The following is a 21,447-nucleotide window of genomic DNA, read 5'->3' as shown; positions in this document are numbered from 1 at the left end:
TTTAGAACCAGGTGTTCAAGGCTAAATATGCAAGTAATAAAAATGGATTTAAAATTACATGTTCCTATATATTTGGTTTAGCTAACTATTGTATAGTTGAGCAGCCATAATAAGAAATATTTTTCTTATTTTAATGAGGCTGCCATTACTTGAAACCAGTTTTGAACTGTTTGTGTAAAATGGCTTTTGAAATATGTTTAAAAGAAGCACAAAAAAGCAGTCTAGTTATTTTATAATCATATTTTTTGCTAAAAACATGACTAAACTGCATCATCAGCATTATTTACAAACTTAATATTAAATGTCATTCTTATTTCAAAGCCAGATATGATTTTTGGAAGATGTTCTGGCGTGATGGTTTAAACCCTTGAACATGGAGCGCTGCCTGCCAGCACTTTTCCGCAGGCCCTCCCAGGGTGGTCCCGAGAGGTGGGGCCAGGTCAGAAGGCTGACACTGTTAAGCCCTTGGGCTTTTTACGAAGCAGCAGGCACCTACCTTCATAGAAGAGGGGCAGGATGCTGAGAGAATCCTTCCCCACCCAGGCACAATGTGCAGGACCTTATGAACCATGAGGGCAGGGAAGGAAAACTGAGACAAGTTCGTAGGCTCTCCAGCCAGAAGTGATATGAGCAGTGATAGCCTGACTGGGAGAGGGCAGGGCGCGGAGAGAGACTCTCCCCTGAGTTTAAGCACGGGGCTGCTTGCAGTCTGGAGGCAGCACGCAATGAAACTGAATTCTTCAGTCACGGGGGCCCTTAGTGGGTTAAGAAGCAATGGCTGATTTGGCTGGGGCAGAGGCAAGAGAGCGAGAAATATCCCTCTGAGATGTAGCCAAGCAGATCTGGGGAGGGCTGATGGCAAAACAGGAGAATGAAAACCAATACTCCAGCCCTGAACAGTGTGGATCAGTTGATTGGGCATCACCCCATGCACCAAAAGGTTGCTGGTTTGATTCCCAGTCAGGGTACATGCTGGGTTGTGGGCTCAATCCCCAGTAGGGGGGCATGCAGGAAGTAGCCAATCCATGTCTCTCTCACACATCTCTCTCTCTCTTTCTCTCTCTCTCTCTCTCCCTCCCTTTCTCTCTCTCTCAAAAAAAATGATAAAAATATTAAAAGAAAAAGAAAGAAAACCAATACTCCAGGGACACACACCTGGCTAAAAAGAGAGTTCTGATCCCTTGCACAAACTATTTGAAGCCTGTGGTAAAATTCATCTAACCCAAGAAACAACTGTCCAGATCCCCTCAACTGTGAACTAGATGGACTCATCTCTTCACATTAGTGGCCTGAGAGAGGGATGGGCCTGTTTCTGGGTGTAAATATTATTTGCCTCCGTTTCTATTGTTCTATTATCAGTATCAAACCACCAATAAAAAATATGAGACATCGAAGAAAAGAAAAAAGCATGACTTACTCTCAGGAGAGGAAACAATTTGATCCAAAAATGATCCAAGTTTTAGAATTATCAAAGAGGACTTAATAATAACAATAGTAAATATATGAAGGAATCTCATGGAAAAGTGGATGGCATGTTTGAACAGACAGGAAATCTTAGCATAAAGATGAAACTATAAAAAGGAGCCAGATGGCAATCTTAAAAATGAAAATTAAAAGATAAAGAATTATTTTGATGAACTTATCAGATGAAAGACTCAGTGAACTTAAAGACAATAAAAATTATTAAAACTAAAACACAACAAAAAAAACAATTTTAAAGAGGAGGGGATCAGAACATTCAATACCTGTGAAATAATATCAAATAGGCTTTCATGTGTATAGCTGGAGGCCCAGAACGAGAAAAAAGTACAGAGCAGAAGAAATATTGGAAGAGATAATAACTGACAATTTTCCAAAAATGATGAAGGATAGCAACCCAGACCAAAGAATTTTGATGAAACCCAAGGAGAATAAATACAAAGAAAACCGCACTTATGCATACCATATAATGCTGCCGAAATCTAAAGAGTACAGATAAAATCTTGAAATGAAGGAAAAAAAGAAATATTACATACAATGTACAATGATGAGAATAATGGCTGGCTTCTTATCAGAAAAAAAAATGAAAGGGATAAATGATTGGATGGCATCTTTAACGTACTTAAAGAAAAACTATTAATCTAGAATTCTATACCCAGTAAAAATAACCTTTAGAAATAAAGTCAAAATAAAGACATTTGGAAGCAGGCAAAAACTGAAAGGATTCATCTCATCTCCAGTAGACCTGCAGTATAAGGAAATGTTAAATGCTCACTAATACTGTTTGGGTTTGGTTTTGTTGTGTGTGTTTTTTTCAGTCATTTTTCTCTCTGTGTTTCAGTTGTACAGTTTTGAATGCTATGTCTTCGAGTCCAATAATCATTTCATCTTCATTGCCTAATCTATCATTAATCCCACCCAGTATATTTTTCATTTCACACATTATAGTTCTCAAATTAGACTTTCCCTGGATGTTTTTTAAACATCTTCTGTCTTTATTTAATGTGCACGGCATTTACTCCAGCTTCTGGAACACAGGGAATATAGTTATAGGAATTGTTTATTGTCCTGGTTTACTATTTCCTCTATAACATCTGGATTCCTTTTGATTGTTTTTTCCTCCTTACGGATCATCAGACCTTGCTTCTCTTCATGCTGATAATTTTTGATTGGATGCTAGATGTTATGAATTTTTTCCTGTTGGAAGCTGTATAGTTTTGCATTCCTGTAAATATCTTGAGCTTTATTCTGAGATGCTGGTAAGTTACTTAAAAATCATTTGAGCCTTCCCGGGCTTGCTTACAAGTGCTGTTAGGAGGAACCAGAGCAGCATTTAGTTTAGGGTAGATTTTGCTACTGGTGAGCAGTCTACCCAACATTCCACAAAGTAGGAGGGTTCCCCCTTTAGCTGGTGCTTTCTGTAAGCCGCGTCCCTCCTCCAACCACATGCACTGACCAGCACTCCCTGAAGACACACAGAAGACACCCAATTCTCCAGAGACCCCCCACCCCCCACTCCTCCCGCCCTCTCTCGGCACAGTTCTCTCCTCCATGATACTCTGCCCTCTGAACTCTGGTTCCTTGGCTTCCCCCAGAGTTCCAGATTGATCTTCTCAACTCGGGGAGACCACCAGGCTGTGTCTGGGTTCTCTCTCCCTGGTGGCCTGGGAACTCTGCAGGCAATAAACTGGGGCAATTGTAGGTTTCATCTCATTTGTTCATAGTGAAGGGAATCACTGCCCTCCACTGCCTCATACGCCAAGTCTTGGAAGTTGTTGTTTCACGTATTTTTTGTTGTTTAGGCAGGAAATAAATCTTGTCCCTCTGAGTTTACCCTCCATCTTAGCTAGAAACAAATCTTTGCATCAAGTATTTTTCTAAATATTCTCCATCTATGTGGTCTGTGCATTGCGACTGAAATGCTGGCTTTTCCTTTCAGACCCATTCAAGTAGGGATCCTTTGATGTCCTGTCTGATATTAAATTCAGAATACAAAATCAATCATAAGGATGGACTCCTGAGGCAGCAAAATGACCCCCAAGCAGGAGCACACACACAAAGAAAAGGCTCAGTGGCGGGACACTGGCCCGATGCTACTCACCGTTCACCTACTTCCTTCTTGTTTAAATGCTTCTCTGGCCATACTTGCCTTTAGCCAGATGCTGCTGCTGCATCCAGCGCTTTCTACTCTGGGGCGGAGAAGCATGGGATGTCTAAACAACCTTTTAGCTACCAAACATTTCACAAATTTGCACACTCTGTTTTGTCTAAGCGATGTAGCTTTGCCCGTTTTCTCTAGAATTTCTCCAGAAATGAAGAAACACAAACAAACACTATACACACACACACACATCTATCACTTTCATACTGTTAGTGTCTATGTGTTAGTTTTCAGCTGGAAATGTCATTTAAGAATTTAATTCGCTGAAGTTAATCTCTGATATCTCTCTGTTGGACAGCCCTCCTTCATTGCAGACTAGCATATTCGTCACAGTAAATGATTGTGAAGTGATTCAAATAAAAAGTAACATACTGTCTTCTTAAGTACATTCCAAGAAGGCAACAGGAGGAGTTTACAAATGTTTCCATTATTTGCAGTATTGAGGATAGGCCACCAGCTGGTATTCAAATAAGGAATCCTCTACCAGGGTTCAGAGTGGAGGGGTTGCCTAGATGTGGATGGGCCTTGATGATGTGATTTGCTGCTATGCTCAGGGGTTGTTGCTTTGAGGAGAGGGGTTATGCAGCTCCAATGACTAAGCGTCTTCATTTTAAATTCGTATTGCATGTTGCAAGCCAATAACATAGAAAGAAAAGGAGGATTGCATGATATCCATAATGGAATATTTTTCTATCGCTTCCATCTCTCATTAAAAAACATTATGAATAGCATCTCTTGAAGTTTTTATTCTCCAAAATATTTTTAAATTTACCATTTTGAAGTAAGAGTAACAGCACATTTTCAATACTCTTTGAAATACATTTAAAAGTCAAGCAGTTTAATTTTGCCTCCCTCAACTATTTTGAATCTATTAAAGCAAAATAAAGTCTAAAAATGAGATTATTTGGATAAGTCAGGCAACCCTGTCCTTTGGAGCATTTGAAAAAAATGTAGGAATTAAATATTCGTTGGCTTCTCTGTTAAAGAACTTGCTTGCACCCTGCAACTCTGGGACTCCCACTTCATTCTCTTTTCGGCCACGCTCTGTGACTGACCTCCGCATCTGGGAGGACGGCTTGGCCGCTGGCAGTCAGACGGATTTAGGATCCCTGCGCCTGGAACGCTAGTTTGTAGCTCAGCCGTTTTCAGCTCTAGTTCAGCTTTAACTTGGGGAGGAGGGAGCCCCCAGGCATTCCACGAGGCATTTGCATCAGTTCCACTTGCCCTCTGTAATTCCACTTCTCCCTCCTTTAAGGGTCTATTGTGAGGCGAGTGAAATAAAGTAACTTTACTATGGGATTGAATTTTAATCTTACCAAACTTATTTTAAAGTAAATCATCATCCAGGAGGAAATAACTTTTTAAGTATATTTTTATTATTGAAGTATTACAGATATCTCCCATTTCCCTCCCTCCCCCCTTTATCTCCCAGGTAATAACCTTTTAAAATATATTATTATTGCCCTGACTGGTTTGGCTCAGTGGATAGAGTGTCGGCCTGTGGACTGAAGGGTCCCAGGTTCGATTCTGGTCAGGGGCATGTGCCTTGGTTGCGGGCACATCCCCAGTAGGAGGTGTGCAGGAGGTAGCTGATCGATGTTTCTCTCTCATCGATGTTTCTAACTTTCTATCTCTTTCCCTTCCTCTCTGTAAAAAAATCAATAAAATATATTTAAAATATATATATATTATTATTTTTTCCCCCAATAGCTACCACCAAAGATGGTAAGAAAATCCTTCCCAATCCTATGCTCACCCTACTGTCCCACCTTCCACTGCTCCATGGAGTTTCCCCACCTTCTTCTACCATCACCCTATTCCAGTGGTTCTCAACCTTCCTTATGCCTCGACTCTTTAATACAGTTCCTCATGTTTTGGTGACCCCCAACCATAAAATTTTCGTTGCTACTTCACAACTGTAATTTTGCTACTGTTATTAATCATAATGTAAATATCTGATATGCAGGATGTATTTAGACGACCCCTGTGAAAGGGTCGTTCAACCCCAAAGGGATTTCGACCCACAGGTTGAGAACCGCTGCCCTATTCAAATCCTCTAGGTACATCATGCTCCATATTGAAATTTTCTAGCAACACTAGGGTTTGCTTGTGTCATTATATAAAAAGGCATAACCCTGGCAGCACCTCATAAATGAGAACAAAGCAGTATTTTTTAAATATTTTTTTCATTGATTTCAGAGAGGAAGAGAGAGTGAAAGACAGATGGAAACATCACTAATGAGAGAGAATCATTGATCAGCTGTCTCATGATTGCACCCCACCAGGGATCAAGCCAGCAACCTCGACATGTGCCCTGACCAGGAATTGAACCGTGACCTCCTGGTTCATAGGTCGATGCTCAACCACTGAGCCAAGCTGGCTGGGCCAAAGCAGTGTTCTTAATTCACTAGCAGCCACTTTGCAGCACTAGACTCCTAATTAAGAGATTCATAAGTAATCATATTTATTCAGGCCATTCTACATTTTATTTGCTAGAAACTTGGTTAGAGACATTTAGATGCATTATTGTGTGACTGTTCCAGTCAGAACAATACTTGCTACGTTTGTGGATAAGCCAACTGATGATTGTCCTTTGTTGAAAGCAAAATACAAAAACATGTCTTGTTCCCATTTTCAATTTTCTTTTATTTGTTTACACAAGTTATTGAGTTTGGAGACAGGAAAGTAACCTTTGTAAACTTTTGAATTGCTATTGTTAGCTTCTGCCAATGGTAACAAGGTCCAGTTATATTGGTCACTCCAGTATAGAATACTATGACCCTGCTTAGTTGGCATCTTTGATAAAGAGGGATCCGATGGAGGGAGGGGTGACTTGGACCTCCACCACCTGAGTAATGGTTGAAGGGTAGATAAATGGCTATTCCAGAGAAAGGAAGGTGCTGGGAAACAGCTTTTGTTAGAACATAAATGAGAAATTTTATTTATTCCCAGTTGTCTCAGAAGGCACAGTTAGGATGGATGTGTAGACATTATAAGGAAGGAAATTGCAGCTCAAAAAAGGAAGATCAGCCGAAACCGGTTTGGCTCAGTGGATAGAGCGTCAGCCTGCGGACTGAAAGGTCCCGGGTTCGATTCCGGTCAAGGGCATGTACCTGGGTTGCGGGCACATCCCCAGTGGGAGGTGTGCAGGAGGCAGCTGATCGATGTTTCTCTCTCATCGATGTTTCTAACTCTCTATCTCTCTCCCTTCCTCTCTGTAAAAAATCAATAAAATATATTTAAAAAAAGGAAGATCAGTTTAACAATTATATTTTTTACAAAAATAAAATTATCTGCCCTTGCTGGTTTGGCTCAGGGGATAAAATGTCAGCCTGCAAGGTCCCCGGTTCGATTCCAGTGAAGGGCACATGGCTGAGTTGTGAGCTCGATTCCCAGTAGGGGGCATGCAGGAGGCAGCCAATTAATGATTCTCTCTCATCATTGATGTTTCTATCTCCCTCTCCCTTCCTCTCTGAAACTAATAAAAAGATATTTAAAAATAAATAAATAAATAATAAAAGTATCTGATTTTGGACTCCCACAGAATAATGGGGCCACCTAAATTAGAATCTCCATGTCTTCTGAATTCTATACAGATCAGAGAAACTGAATAAAACCACTAGTAATCCCTGCCTACAGCATGACTAAAACAGGATAATGCTTCAGTTTCCATGTAACTAGGAAAGTAAACACTCAGAAACCAGAACAGCCAGCAGACACTTGAGGTGTGGAATACAAATAGAGTCATTTTTCCAAAGATGGAGTCCCGCCCTGAGGGCAGAGATGCTGAGAATACATCTCATATCTGGGTGTTCAGAGTCCTGTCTGTGGGGAACTGAGAGGAAGGGCCCTGAAAGTGCAGGCGATCAGTTGGAGGTGTGCCCCTGCTCTGGAAGAATGGGAAAGACTTGGAAGGGGAATGACTTTGAAGAAGGGTTCCCATGGATTTGGGGGGTGAGGGAAAAGAAGGAAATAAGTGGCAGAAGGTTCTACATTGAAACCTCATAAGACATTGTTATCCTCCTGTGCCCCAAAGAATGTAGACATTCGTTAAAGAACCTGCACTTTACCATTCCAACAGAAGAGGGCACTCGGGAGCTAAGAAAGCTAATAAATTATCAATCTTTTCCTACATTAAACTGTTATTGCTGGCCTAGGAAAATATAAGATATCCCACAATTAACAGAAAACAAAATACAACATTCATACTAAAGGTACTATAGTAGAAACAGAAAGTGAAAAGCAAAATATTTCAGATGAAAATTATTCCCCCCAAACTACCACAAAGCAGAGAAAAACTGTAACAAAAAATGCCAATCTAAATTAAATATCCTTAAACAAGCATTTGCAGGTGTGGAAAAAAAAATCTCGAAGAATAGATTCAAACGTTTAAAATAAAAATGACCATAAAATAGAAAGATGTAAAATGAGAGTTGACTGAATTCAGAAACAAAATTGAAGGTAAAGAAAAAAACCATCGCCCTAGCCGGTTTGGCTCAGTGGATAGAGTGTCAGCCTGTGGACTCAAGGGTCCCAGGTTCGATTCTGGTCAAGGGCATGTACCTGGGTTGCAGGCACATCCCCAATAGGGGGTGTGTAGGAGGCAGCTGATCGATGTTTCTAACTCTCTATCCCTCTCCCTTCCTCTCTGTAAAAAGTCAATAAAATGTATTTTTAAAAAAAAGAAAAAAGAAAAAAACCATCTATGAAATGAAGATGAAATTGGATGACAACTAAGTAATAACAGTTTAGACAGAATATAATAAGGGACATATACAAAATTTAAAACAGACAAAATAATGAAGATGAAATAGAGCGGTAAAAAGAATCAGCAAGAAAGTGATAGAGAAGGGAAAACATCTTTTACTTAAAGATGGGCATCCACAAAGATATTAGTACACAGATAACAATATAAACAAAAATATAAACATATTTTAAATATATTAAATATTTCATATGTAATATTAAAATATTAAGATAGAAAACATACAAATATAAGCAGACAACATAAAAATGCAAAAAAACAATACACAGTAAATCTTAATATGCAAAAATCATATCAAAAAATGAACTTAACTAAAACCTATTAAATAAAGAAACAATTTCATATTGGCTCATGTAGCAAAACCCAACTGCTAACCAAACCCAACTGGTAAATAAACAGAGCTACTTTAACTGATTCAGAAAAGCTAGATCAGGTAAATGCAAGTAAATAAAGTCCTGATATTCCAAAAGGGACAGTTTAGGCTTAAAAACATTAGATAAGACAAAGAGTTTACTTCATAATGCTAAAGGATCCAAATTCACAGTGAAGAAGTAACGGCTATGAATATATATACATCAGATAATGCAGTAACTTCCTTTATAAAGCATAAATTACAAAAAATAGAGGGAGAAATAAACAAAAATACAGTAATAACAGAATTTAATACTTTACTCTCACTCAAAAACAGATTAAAAATAAAAAATAAATATAGATATATACAACCTAAATAACGTAATTAATAAGGTAGATATTGACACATGTCTAAAAGGACATACAGTACCATTCTCTCAAGGGTACATGAAACATTCGGTAAATTTGACTATTTATGAAGTCACCACAAAATCACTGTAAGTTTCATAAAGTAAAATTAGCACCACATTCTCTGATTATAAAAAGAATAACTAAAGATTCATTTTATAATTTTTCACTAAAAACAAATTTAAAATGGAAAACAAAAAGACCCTTCAATAAAAAAATGTAAAAACTTTCTTTGAAACAATCCTTTGGAAAAGAAGAAATAATAACTTCAGAATTTCTAATGAAATATGCTGATAAACACACTATATTAAAGAATCTGAAAAAAAAGAATCTGTGGAATATAATAAAAGCAGTGGTCAGAAGAAAATTCATAGCTTAAGTACTTATATTAATAAAATGGAAGAACAACAATTAAATCCCCAACCAAGAAAATTAGAAAAAGTACAATAAACCTAAATAAAATAGAACAAAGGGGGTTCCTGTCAAGAGGGCAGTGTAGGTAAATGCGATATTCGGCCTCCTCCCACAAACACATCAAAATTACAACTAAGCTAATAACAAAACAACCATTATTCAGAACCACCTGAAATCTAGCTGAAGAGAAGTCCTAGAACTAGGGAATTGAAGAAGCCACAAGGAGACTGGTCGGAGGAGTGGAGACTCAGAACCAACTGGCCCCACACAGGTGGTGGTTAAAAATCACCTGGCCCCACCCAAGCCATTACGTGTGGCTTTTCCATGCAAACAGCCTGTCTTGACTCTTGCTACAGACCTTCCTACAATCTCTCAAAGTTCACAAACCACAAACAAGCAGCAGCATCTGGCCTCGGCATGCCCCATACCTCTTGCTAAGTGGCCCCGGCCAGCAAGAGCAGCAGCCGGCTTTGAGTCACAGCTTGGCCTCTTGTGGGCACCTCCAAGCCCAGCAAAAGTACCGCCATCTGCAGATCACGGGAGCTCCTGGCAGGGGACAGGTGGCAGCTGACCGTGGCTTGCACCTCCTGGGAGGTCCCAGAGCCAGCATACCTGGGGACAGCTTCAGACTGCACCGAGGCACCATCTTAGTGCAAGTGCGTGGCGTTGGCCCCTGCGCAGCTGATCCTCTGCTGTAATCACTACCAGGCCTCACAGCCAATTGGCCTGGGGGTAAATCCCTTCCATTGACAGCAATCGAGGCTCAACTGTAACAGGAGGGTGCACACAGTCCACCTTCGGGGTGCACCTGAAGCATCCAGCTCAGGTGATCAGGGAGGCTGGGTCACTGGGCCCTACTGGCCATTTACTACATAAAGCCACTCTACCAAGACTGGGAGACTAGCAGCTCTACCCAATTCCCGGAAACAAACACAGGGAGGCAGCCAAAACGAGGAGACAAAGAAACATGTCCCAAATAAAAGAACAGAACAAAACTCCAGAAAAAGAAGTACACAAAATGGAGACAATTACCAAATGCAGAGTTCAAAACACTGGTTATAAGGATGCTCAATGAACTAAGTGAGAACTTTAATAAAAAAAAAAGTAGGAACCATAAAAATGGAGACAGAAAACATTAAATAAAGTAAATGAGACATGTCCCACAGTAAATGATCTTCTTTCATTCACATTACATCAGCACTTTAAAGGTTTTCAGAGGGATTAAGTACAGCGGCAGAGTAAATTGATGCTGCCCAGACATAATCCCAGGTCGAAACTGGAATTACAACTAAAATACAGAAAAACTTACTGAATGATCAACGAAGACTCACTGGAGAGAATCTTGATAATGGAGGACCAAAAGTGGAGACTGCATAGAGGCTGGTAGGAGGGGCGGAGGTGCGAAGGGCTGGCCGGGCGCCCACAGATGGCAGCTTAAATTCCAAAGAGATATCTCGGCTGGGGGCTTGCCATGGAGAACTCTAGGTCTAATTCCCGAGCTGGACCCCCCAGCAGAGAGCACCAGAACTCAGAAGGGTACCCGCATAATATCTGGCTGTGAAAAGCAGCAGGTTAGCTGTCTGCCAGGGAGAGACAGCTGGAAATTCAGGCACCCTTTTACAGGGCCAATGCATAAAATCCCCTGTGGAGCCACCCATCTTGTGCTATGACAGAGGATCAGCGGAGTGGACTGGAGCTGTGCAAGCAGAAGCCAGGATCGAGGGCTCTGGGGTTAGAGCTCAAAAGGCAGACACCCCGGTTTCCTGTGCTGAGCCAGTCCCTCACGCTGCAGGTAATCTTTCTCGAGCAGACAATTGATATACAGGTGGTATTGCCTGGGGGGAAGACAGCTGACCCACCCTATTGAAAAAACACCTTGCCCCTTAAGAGACTGAGAATAACAATTAACCTCCAGGCAGAAACAATTACCCCATCCTGCTGACAAAAACTCTTGCCACACCTGTCGATGATGGCCTGAGGGCCTATCAAGAGGAATCCTATCAGCCTGCAGCCAGAGCAGTGTCCGGAGGATTTGAGTTGAAATAGCTTTTTTTGGGGGGGGGAGGGGGGGGGTCACAAATTGTCTTTCTATATGTAGCAATATACCATCTCTGGAAATTTAGGGATAGCACTGTCATATTTTTCAGAATTTAAAAATAGTCTTCTGTTAGTTTGACAAATGAATACTACTTTGTACTTATACATTCCCTTATATTAAAACAAAACACAAAATAAAAAATCTTGTTCTCATGCCATCATGAATAGTTTCTAGAACTAAATAGGAATTAAATAACCATTAACAGATATGTTGATATGGTATTTTTTCCTATTAAAAATATGTCAGAAAATAAAATGGGGCTGACCTTAAGTGCCTTAAATGAGAGACAAATTGTTTTACCTATAAATCTTGCATTTTCTTTCAATAAGATGCAGAAAAGCAGTAAGAAGAAAGTAGAAAATAAAAAATGCCCTTCAATGTACTCTGGTAGAAAAGAGAGAACACCACTCAGGACAAACAGAAAAATTAAATGCTCCTTTGCCAAATGTCTACTTTAATTAACATTTCTGTGAAAAATGAAGGGCCTCATAATCCCCTGAATTATTTTGTCAGATCTAGGTAGGCCTTTTTATGCCTCCCTAAGTATATAAGGCTTTTTATATCAAGCTTTTCTTATGAGACTAAAAATAAAAACTCATTTTGGTAATGGTGTTGTTCTGTGCATCACAACTTGTTAAACAAACTCTTTTAGAGAACTTTTTGGTACCAATCACTGTCCTAAGTGCTTTAAAATATTAATTTACTTAAAGAGTTTAAGAATCCTATGAGATAGATATTATTTATTATATATCTTCATTTTACAATTAGGGAAATTGCCCAAGATCACACAGTGATAAAGTGAGGGTTTGAACCCAGACCAATCTGGTTTTAGGGTCCATGCACTTAATGTCTCAGCTATGTTGCCTCCAACAGTTTCTTATACAGATGTTCAGGAAGGAAAAGCCCAGAAAATCTGAAATATAGAAAATTTAATCTGTTGAGACTGTAGCAAGGATCAGACTTCGTATGTTATACAAATTTGTTTTAGGACTTATTACAAGGTTCAAAGAATATGAAGGCACACATAATCTATTAAAAAAAAAAAGGCAGTAAAAAGCCATCACAATATATAGTAAGAATGAAATAATGATGAAAATCATGGGGAAAATAAAAACTTTTCACAATATATAATGATCATCGATAAATGATTCAGCTACTGTGTGTAGACATAATGCTGCAAATGTTTTAATAAACATTGTGATCTAGGGAGATTCTGTGTTTAAGACATTGTAAAAACTACTAAGAGTTTTACTCTCAGATAGAACATAGAAGGTCATAAAGGACTATTACCACAACAGGAAAACACAAGATACAATGGTTACACTCTACCAGTGGTTGGCAAACTCATTAGTCAACAGAGCCAAATATCAACAGTACAACGATTAAAATTTCTTTTGAGAGCCAAATTTTTAAAACTATATAGGTAGGTACATTGTTATTAACTTAATTAGGGTACTCCTAAGGCTTAAGAAGAGTCACACTCAAGGGGCCAAAGAGCCACATGTGGCTCGTGAGCCGCAGTTTGCCGACCACAACCTAGGCCAAGCATGTCAAACTCTCGGCCCATGGGCTGCATGCCTCATTTATTTGGCCCATGTTAGCCTTTGAGTTTGACATGCTTGCTCAGTAGATACAAAGAAGTCTAACTAAATCAAATTCCAATGAGAAACTATCAAAGAACTATATATACCGTTTTTATGGGACCAATCACCTATCCTGGGAATCTGTGGGTGGAAGAGCATGCCTGGCATAGGAAGACAGATTTTGGTGGGATGAGAAAAATACCCTGAAGCTTTTAATGACAATATGTCTGGTATAATCGATTGTAAATAGAAGAACTCGATGTGAAAATAAATTGCATTCAACAATTCTCCCCCAGAGGAATTTTGGTAAAAGACAGAGGACAGGCCTGAAAAGCAGAAAAATGTCTCATTGTTTTGTCCAGCACTTATGTTTTAGAACCTTTCTGGCATTACAACTAGAGATGAACTGAGCTTTCAGTTATTTGAAAATATCAAGAACTTCCAGAAAAAGTTATTTTCACTGAATTAATATTAAATATCATATAAAGTTAATTTCCACTGTTTCAGAAAATACATGTTATATAGCTATAATATTAAATGCAATTCCAGAATAGACCAGTCTTTAAGCAATATATTCATTAAAAATAGACAAAAACTCACTTTCTGATAACCCATTAAGAACCCTTGAAAAGGACCTATAGCAAGCTTATAGAAAGCTTAGCAAATACGCTACTGCCCACTAGGGAAATCTTTGAACCAAAAAGAGCAGAAACCACAAGGAATGATAAATGCACAAACTTGTTTTTTCTAGAATTTAATATTTTTAAAAAGACGGAAAGTATAAAAATTATCAAAAAAAATCTTAAAAGGTTTATTTTGGGGCTAAATGCTTGCACTGAAACTTTTTCTTATAATTGATTTAAGGTAAAAGGCAAAAATTATATTAAAAACACAACAGCTACAGCTGTCCAATATAAAGTCCATCTGCAGAAAGGTAGGACAAAATGAGCTGACTGAGCAAATATTCACATCATGACCTCAGCAGCAAGTTTCAAATGGTTCCAGTTCCCAAGGTCTAAAACAAGGATCATCTTGCATGTTTAGATTCTACTTCTTCAAGAATCCACTGAATGCCATTCAAAAAACCCTTTAGAGTTTCAGCCTCTGTATCCTGGACCTAGGAGCAAAGAAGAGAGACCATTATCAGTAAGAAACTGAGACCAACATCTTATGATGATGATGGACATTTTTTTAAAAATATACTTTTATTGATTTCAGAGAGGAAGGGAGAGGGAGAGAGAGAGAGAAATATCAATGATAAGAGAGAATCATTGATTGGCTGCCTCCTGCATGGCCCACACTGGGGATAAGCCGGCAACCCAGGCATGTGCCCTTGACTGAAATCGAACTTGGGACCCTTCAGTCCACAGGCCAGTGCTCTATCCACTGAGCCAAACCAGCTAGGGCCGGACATTTTTCTAGACACCAAAAAAAGGACTAAAAATATCCCAATAAACTTTGGATGAGTCACTGAAGTAGTCTCCTAGACAGCTTAGATAAAAATATGATCTCTTATATCTTTTAATTATTACCAACATAAGGCTTATTATTTGTCCTTGGGGATAGGAAGATCTACCATTTCCATGACTTGTTTGTATGTATTAGAAAAATAATTCCCCCAAAAGATCCCCTTTGAAAACGAAAAGATTTTTGAATGAACCCAGCTTGTCAACTGATAAACGTGACGTCTTGTTGCAAAAAAATGTCTTTAAGACTGCCACTTCTCCTAGTGGTAAGTCAAACTCAGGAAGGTACACCTTTATTAGTAGCTTTCAAATTGTGTTCCAGTTTCCAGAGCTCCTTGGAAGGAATAAGGGGAGAAAAGAAGGAAGAAAATCCTCTAAATTCTTCAGCAAAAGCATTTTCAATATTAATTTTCCTTTATTTTACTTAGGGCAAGCATGTCAAACTCGAGGCTGGCGGGCCGCATGCTTCGTTTAAATAAAGGAGGCATGCAGCCCGCTGGCCACGAGTTTGACATGCTTGACTTAGGGGTTTCATGTAAGGTTTCATTTGATGAAAAGATTCTATGATTAAAATAAAGTTTGGAGAGCTAGGAACTCTAAGATGGAATCTGTACTTCTGATGGCCCTTAAAGCATAATACACTAATGCTGGAAAAAACCATGATAGTGGCATCTAAAAAAAAAAAAAAAATCCCCAATTATTATTCATTGTACCCATGACAGGAGAGACAAGTAGGAACAAATGATCAGCTGAGACTATTGACACCAACTAAAATAACTCCCATCAATTAAGCTATTAAAACTGACTTTAGAATACTGTTCTGTTTCATTAAAGAGAATGAGTAGGAAACAGTAAAATTAAAAAAAAAAAAAAACTGAAAAAATAAAGTAAGATGTTTCTCACCAGAGAAGATAGGATCTTACCATCCATGGGTGGTTTAGATGATTCAGACCCAGCTCATGTGCCACATAAAAACAGGGCATTCTTTTCACATTTGCCTGAGAAATACAAGATAAAACCAGCATTGGTCTTCCCGAAGATCCAAAGGCTGGGTCTGTCATTGCCATAATACGAGAAAATTCATCTTGCCATTCATGTCCTAAGGAACGAAGTCAAACTCTTAATTTGCATTACTTGCAATGATTTCTAAAATAATTAGATTAAAAACTAACAGAACAAGCAAACAAAAAAATTACCAGGACCCAAACATAACAAACTGCCTCTATTGCTTTGTTCATTTATTAATATGTCATTAAGTAGCCTTGCAAGGACAGGTATTAGGTGAAATCAGAGGGGAGGGGAATCATAGTGCCATTCAGATATCTCTATAGTTTAAAAGAAAAATACCTTAATATAGATATTTTCCTCTCACAAATTCTGTAGCTATCACTACCCTTTCTTTCAAAGTCCTTAATTTCAAAAATTTAAACATATAGTTGGGTCTAGCTTTTCTATGCAAACTAACAGTCTCTGCCTTTCACTGAAGTATATAAATCACTGACATTTTGTGGTAGGCAGAATTTTAAAGCGATCCCCAATGACTCGCACCCTTGTATAAACCCTTCCCCTTTGCTGGGAGGAACCTGCAAATATAATGGGATATCACTGTCATCATTGGGGTGTATTGTCCTATTAGGGACGCTGTCCTCAGTGAGCCTGACCTAAGCAGGTGAGTCCTTAAAAGGGATGAGATTCTTCTAACAAGAGAACGGTGAGCTGATAAACAGGTGTTCTTTTGAACCAGTAGGTTGGAGGTGATTTGTTATATACCGATAGAAAACAAACATGTAATGAATTAACAAACATGGGACATTTAAATCTATCATATACCTCTTGGATTTTGACTTGTTCAACCCGTTCTCTGTTCCTTTGTCTCTCTTGTTCTTTCTTTTGAATTGAGTTTTTTAAATGATTCCATTTTATCTTCACTACTGGCTTATTTAATTATACCTCTGTTACACTTTTTTTAGAGGTTGCTCAAAGATTTACAAAGTAATTCTTAACTTATAACTGTCTACCTTTAAATAGTATTATACAATTTCACTTATAGAAGAATATTACAACAATATATTTCCATTTCCTCCCTTCCATGCTGTTGTACTGTTAGTATAAATTTTACTTAAAAATATCACATACCCACAATACAGTGTTACTATTTTCCTTTACATAATTATAAGGAATTTAAAATTAGAAAAAATTTTTTATATAGTTTTGTTGTTTTCATCCCAGGGTTCTTGATTTCTTTTTGTAGATGCAATTTTCCATCTGGTATATTCTTCTGCCTAAAGAGATTCCTTTAATAGTTCCTCTAGTGCAAATATGCTAATAATGAATTTTCACAGATTTTGTTTGTCTGAAAAGTCTTGATCTTGCCTTCATTTTTAAAACATTTCTTTGCTGGACATAAGGTTTCCTCCCCTTTGCAATACTCTACAGCAAGCATGTCAAACTCAAAGGCTAACACAGGCCAAACAGATGAGGCATGTGGCCCGAGGGCCATGAATTTGACATGCTTGCTGTACAGATTTCCCTTCACTGCCTTCTACCTTGCAGCAATTCTGTCAGGGAGTCTTTGTCCTTACCTGTGGCCCTTTGTAAGTATCTTTCCTTCTGCTCTGGCTGCCTTCAAGATATTCTGTTTACCTTTGGTTTTCATCAATTTAGCTATGATATATCTAGATGTATTTTTCATTTATTAGGTTTACAGTTCTCTGGGCATCTTGGATCTATGGCTTGTTGTCTTTCAGTAATGTTGAAATATAGGCCATTATCTGTTCAAAATTTTCTTTTTCCCTGTTCTTACTCCCTTCATGTTTTCGTACTCCAATTACACACATATATGTTAGACCAGGGATTGGCATATTACATTCCTGTCGATCTGTCTTTATAAATAAAATTATTTTGGAAAACAGCCATGTCCACTAATTTACAAATTGTCTGTGGCTACTTTTGCACTGTGACAATAGCACTGAGTAACTATGAGAGATCATATGGCTCATGTAACTAAAATATTTAATATCTAGCCTTTTAAGAAAAAGTTAACTCTCCTTTGATAGGTTCCCCCAGCTCTTGGATGCTCTGTTCCCCACTCCTTCTCTTTTTCCTCTGTGTATTTTAATTTGGATAATTTCAACTGAGCTATCTTTCAGGTTTTTGAAGGTTTCATTTGCCAATAAGTCCGTTGAAGAAACTATTCACCTGTTATCATATTTTCTATACTTAGCAATCCCATTTTACTCTTTAATAGCTTCTTACTCTCTGCTGAAAATCCCTATCTGTTCACACATATTGTCTACCTTTTCCACTAAATCCTTTAACATATTAATCATGTCCCTTTCTGAGAGTGACAACATCCAGGCAATCTACTGATTACTTTATCTCTTGATAATGGGTCATTTCATTTTTATTTTTTGTGTGTGACTTATAAAATTTTAATTCACTGCTAGATGTTTTATATAGAGCCAGTAGAGACTGTAAAGACTGAGGTAAAGAGGATTTACTACTGAAAATAGACATGATTTTTTTTGTTAGGCCATTAATGCAGTAGGTCAAGTCCAACTAGTCAGTAGTTAAGATGGATTTGGCTTTTATTGTTATGATTAACTTTAGTGCACCATAAACTTTAAATTCTTTAAGGAATGGGCTGCTGCTACAGTGTTCTGAGTGAGAACAATATATTATATTATTTATATCCTTCCTTGTTCACAGAGGTTTGAGAGAGAAATTACAACAATGACTTTGGCCCAAAAATATTTTGATTTCATACCTATATATCACTGTGAATGGCAATTATTCAGAATATATAGAGAGTGTTCTCAACTAATCTACCTAATTAAAGTAAACATTCCACACCACACATTTCTGTATCTGGGTAATTAAAACAAAGGTAAAAATTTTCAGTTATCTGCATAAATTATTTGAACAGAGCCAGAAGTAAAAAACACACAGCAATAACAAAAAGTGCAGAAGCATACAATAAATAGTATCATATAGCTATGGTTTTAAATTTTGGTATGCATCAAAATTCTGTAAGTGCTTGTTAAAAACAAGCAAACAAACAAACAAACAAACAAACAAAAAAAAACAGATCCCAGGACACAATCAAATCTATGAATCATAATCCACCACGGTAGGAACCAGGCAGTTGTTTTTAACAAGCTCTCCAAGTGATCCTAATACACATCAAGGTTTGAGAATCCACTGTTAACGAATGGTCATAGGGTCACATTGATACAATTAACCATCATATTCTTAAGAAGCCACAGTAAAGCCTAAAAAATATTTTTTATTTGCTTTGAAACGCAAGTGCTTTTAAAACGAAAATACGATAATGCTTACTTTTCTGAGCTTCAGCATTTGCAACATAGATGAACCCATCAACAACTTCACACACCTTCTGAATTTGTGGAATTACACTGTAGCGGCTTCCTTGTTGATCATCCCCTTCATTCTGTAAACTGAACATCTTGTTAACTGCACTTGTATGCTCTTCTCTTGCTCTATCTCTTTCCTTTCTATAAGAAAATATGTAAACATAAAACATAATCAGACACTAAACAGGCTGCATCCCCTTAAAATATTCCAGTCCTTAAGTCACCAAGTAGGAAGCATTACCTGGTAGTTGAATATAATATCAGGATGTTGAACTTATGTTGGTTGCTCAACTGAAAATTGACCCCTGATCCAATACCTAAAGAAAAAAATTAGTTATCAAAAAAGTCATTAATAAAGACAGCAAAAGATCAAATTGAAAAACATTACCCAGAATTTTAAAAATTCTACAACTTATATATAGCTTTGAATTAAAATGGAATGTTCATGTTGAAAAAGATGCTGCTTGCAATTTTCATTCACTTAATAAAAACATAGACAAAGAACTGCTAGGCTTGCCCGTCTGGCGTGGCTCAGTGGTTGAACGTCGACCTATGAACCAGGAAGTCATGGTTCGATTCCCGGCCAGGGCACATGCCCGGGGTTGAGGGCTTGATCCCCAGTGTGGGGCATGCAGAAGGAAGCTGATCCATGATTCTCTCTCATCATTGATGTTTCTATCTCTCTCTCCCTCTCCCTTCCTCTCTGAAATCAATAAAAATATATTTTAAAAAAAAGAACTGCTAGGCTTATAACATTCCTTTTCATATCACTGTCTTCATTAACTTTATCATCATATCAGCAGCAGTTGCATCATAATAGCTTCTACTATTTATCCTGAAGACTAAGACTCATTTTCATATTTTTATGTTTCTCATTTGTCTTACACTCCATGCATACATTCAGTGAAATGGCTCCCCTCTCACCCAAAAAGCTGTTTTTTTAAATTTATGAGGAGTTGCCCTAACCGGTTTGGCTCAGTGGATAGAGCATCGGCCTGTGGACTCAAGGGTCCCAGGTTCGATTCCGGTCAAGGGCATGTACCTTGGTTGCGGGCACATCCCCAGTAGGCGGTGTGCAGGAGGCAGCTGATCGATGTTTCTCTCTCATCGATGTTTCTAACTCTCTTTCCCTCTCCCTTCCTCTCTGTAAAAAATCAATAAAAAATATATTTAAAAAAAATAAAAATAAATTTATGAGGAGTCATAAATGCCAACTTAGAAAATTGAAAAAAATATGGCATAATTTGGAATTAGACTTGATTTAGAATCTTGACTTTGCTATATATAGCCATGTTTTGTGAGCCTCAGTTCTGTCATAGAAGTATAGTAGTAATACATTTTAGGATTATTGTAAGCATTAAACAAGATTACATATGTAAAACTATTAGAGTGACTGGTAAATAGCAGGTGCTAAATAGTACTAGCTTCTTTCAACTTTATACCTGAATCATTCAACTTTGTTATTTGTCCTTCTTTCTAAACCTCTTCCTTCTTTTGGCTGTTAACACACAGGGACTCATTTTCCCTCTTGCTTCTTAGAAAGGGCATTCTCTTCTCCCATGGCTCTACTTCTTTTTGCTATAAAAATGTCCTCTTAGATTTTGTCCACCCCTCTCCATCCTCACTCCCACCCTTTAGATTAAGTTGCCATCATCTCACACTTGGACTTCTGCAATCACTTCTAAACAGTGTCCTACATCCACTTTTGCCCTCTACTATCATTCTTCCCACAGCATGTGGAGAGACTGCTTAAAAATGCCTATCTAGCCAGTAAGGCTCAGTGGTTGAGTGTCGACCTATGAACCAGGAGGTCAGGGTTCGATTCCCGGTGAGGGCACATACTGGGGTTGTGGGCTCTATCCAAGGTAGGGGGCATGCAGGATGCAGCCAGTCAATGCATATCTATCATCAATGTTTCTCTCTCCTTCTCTCTTCCTCGCCCTCTAAAAATTAAAAAAAAAAAAAAAAAAAAAGCCTAAATAATTATACCTCTTCCCTTCAAAGCCACTTCCCTTCAGGCAAAGAAAACGTTAATATAATCTGGTCTCTACTTACCCCTGCATTATAACCAATATAGTTGTCCAAATAAGCTGAGCCATGCCACACCTTTTTATGTCACCACATATACAGAGATCTTGGTGGCTGGCACTGCAAGCATCCCAGGCCAAGTGACCTGAGTCTGCTGGCCACTAGGCCTGGTGCACAACCCCCAACCTCAGAGATCACAGAAGTAAATTCCACCATGATCTTTGTTTTCATCAGAAACTTCGAGATTTCCCTCTCAACACATCTATCCTCAGCCTAATATGATCTCTAGGCTGTTCTGAACACACCACCGTGTCAATGACC

The 21,447-nt window shown here is 38.3% G+C and overlaps 1 protein-coding gene across 1 annotated transcript in view; it reads right to left on the bottom strand.

Annotated features, from left to right (window-relative positions):
• Positions 1–14,008: 14,008 nt before the first annotated feature.
• Positions 14,009–21,447, bottom strand: part of FBXO4 (F-box protein 4) — a 14,611-nt gene continuing 7,172 nt past the window's right edge. Inside the window, 4 exon segments of the mRNA XM_023755039.1 lie at positions 14,009–14,376; positions 15,649–15,824; positions 19,064–19,239; positions 19,340–19,415. Of these exon segments, the coding sequence (XP_023610807.1) occupies positions 14,287–14,376; positions 15,649–15,824; positions 19,064–19,239; positions 19,340–19,415 (518 nt within the window). The 3' untranslated portion in view covers positions 14,009–14,286.

The sequence above is a fragment of the Myotis lucifugus genome, unplaced genomic scaffold (genome assembly GCF_000147115.1).
Source record: "Myotis lucifugus unplaced genomic scaffold, Myoluc2.0 scaffold_68, whole genome shotgun sequence".
Taxonomy (NCBI): domain Eukaryota; kingdom Metazoa; phylum Chordata; class Mammalia; order Chiroptera; family Vespertilionidae; genus Myotis; species Myotis lucifugus.
The sequence above is the reverse complement of the archived record's forward strand: the minus strand, read 5'-3'. Positions and strand labels throughout refer to the sequence as shown.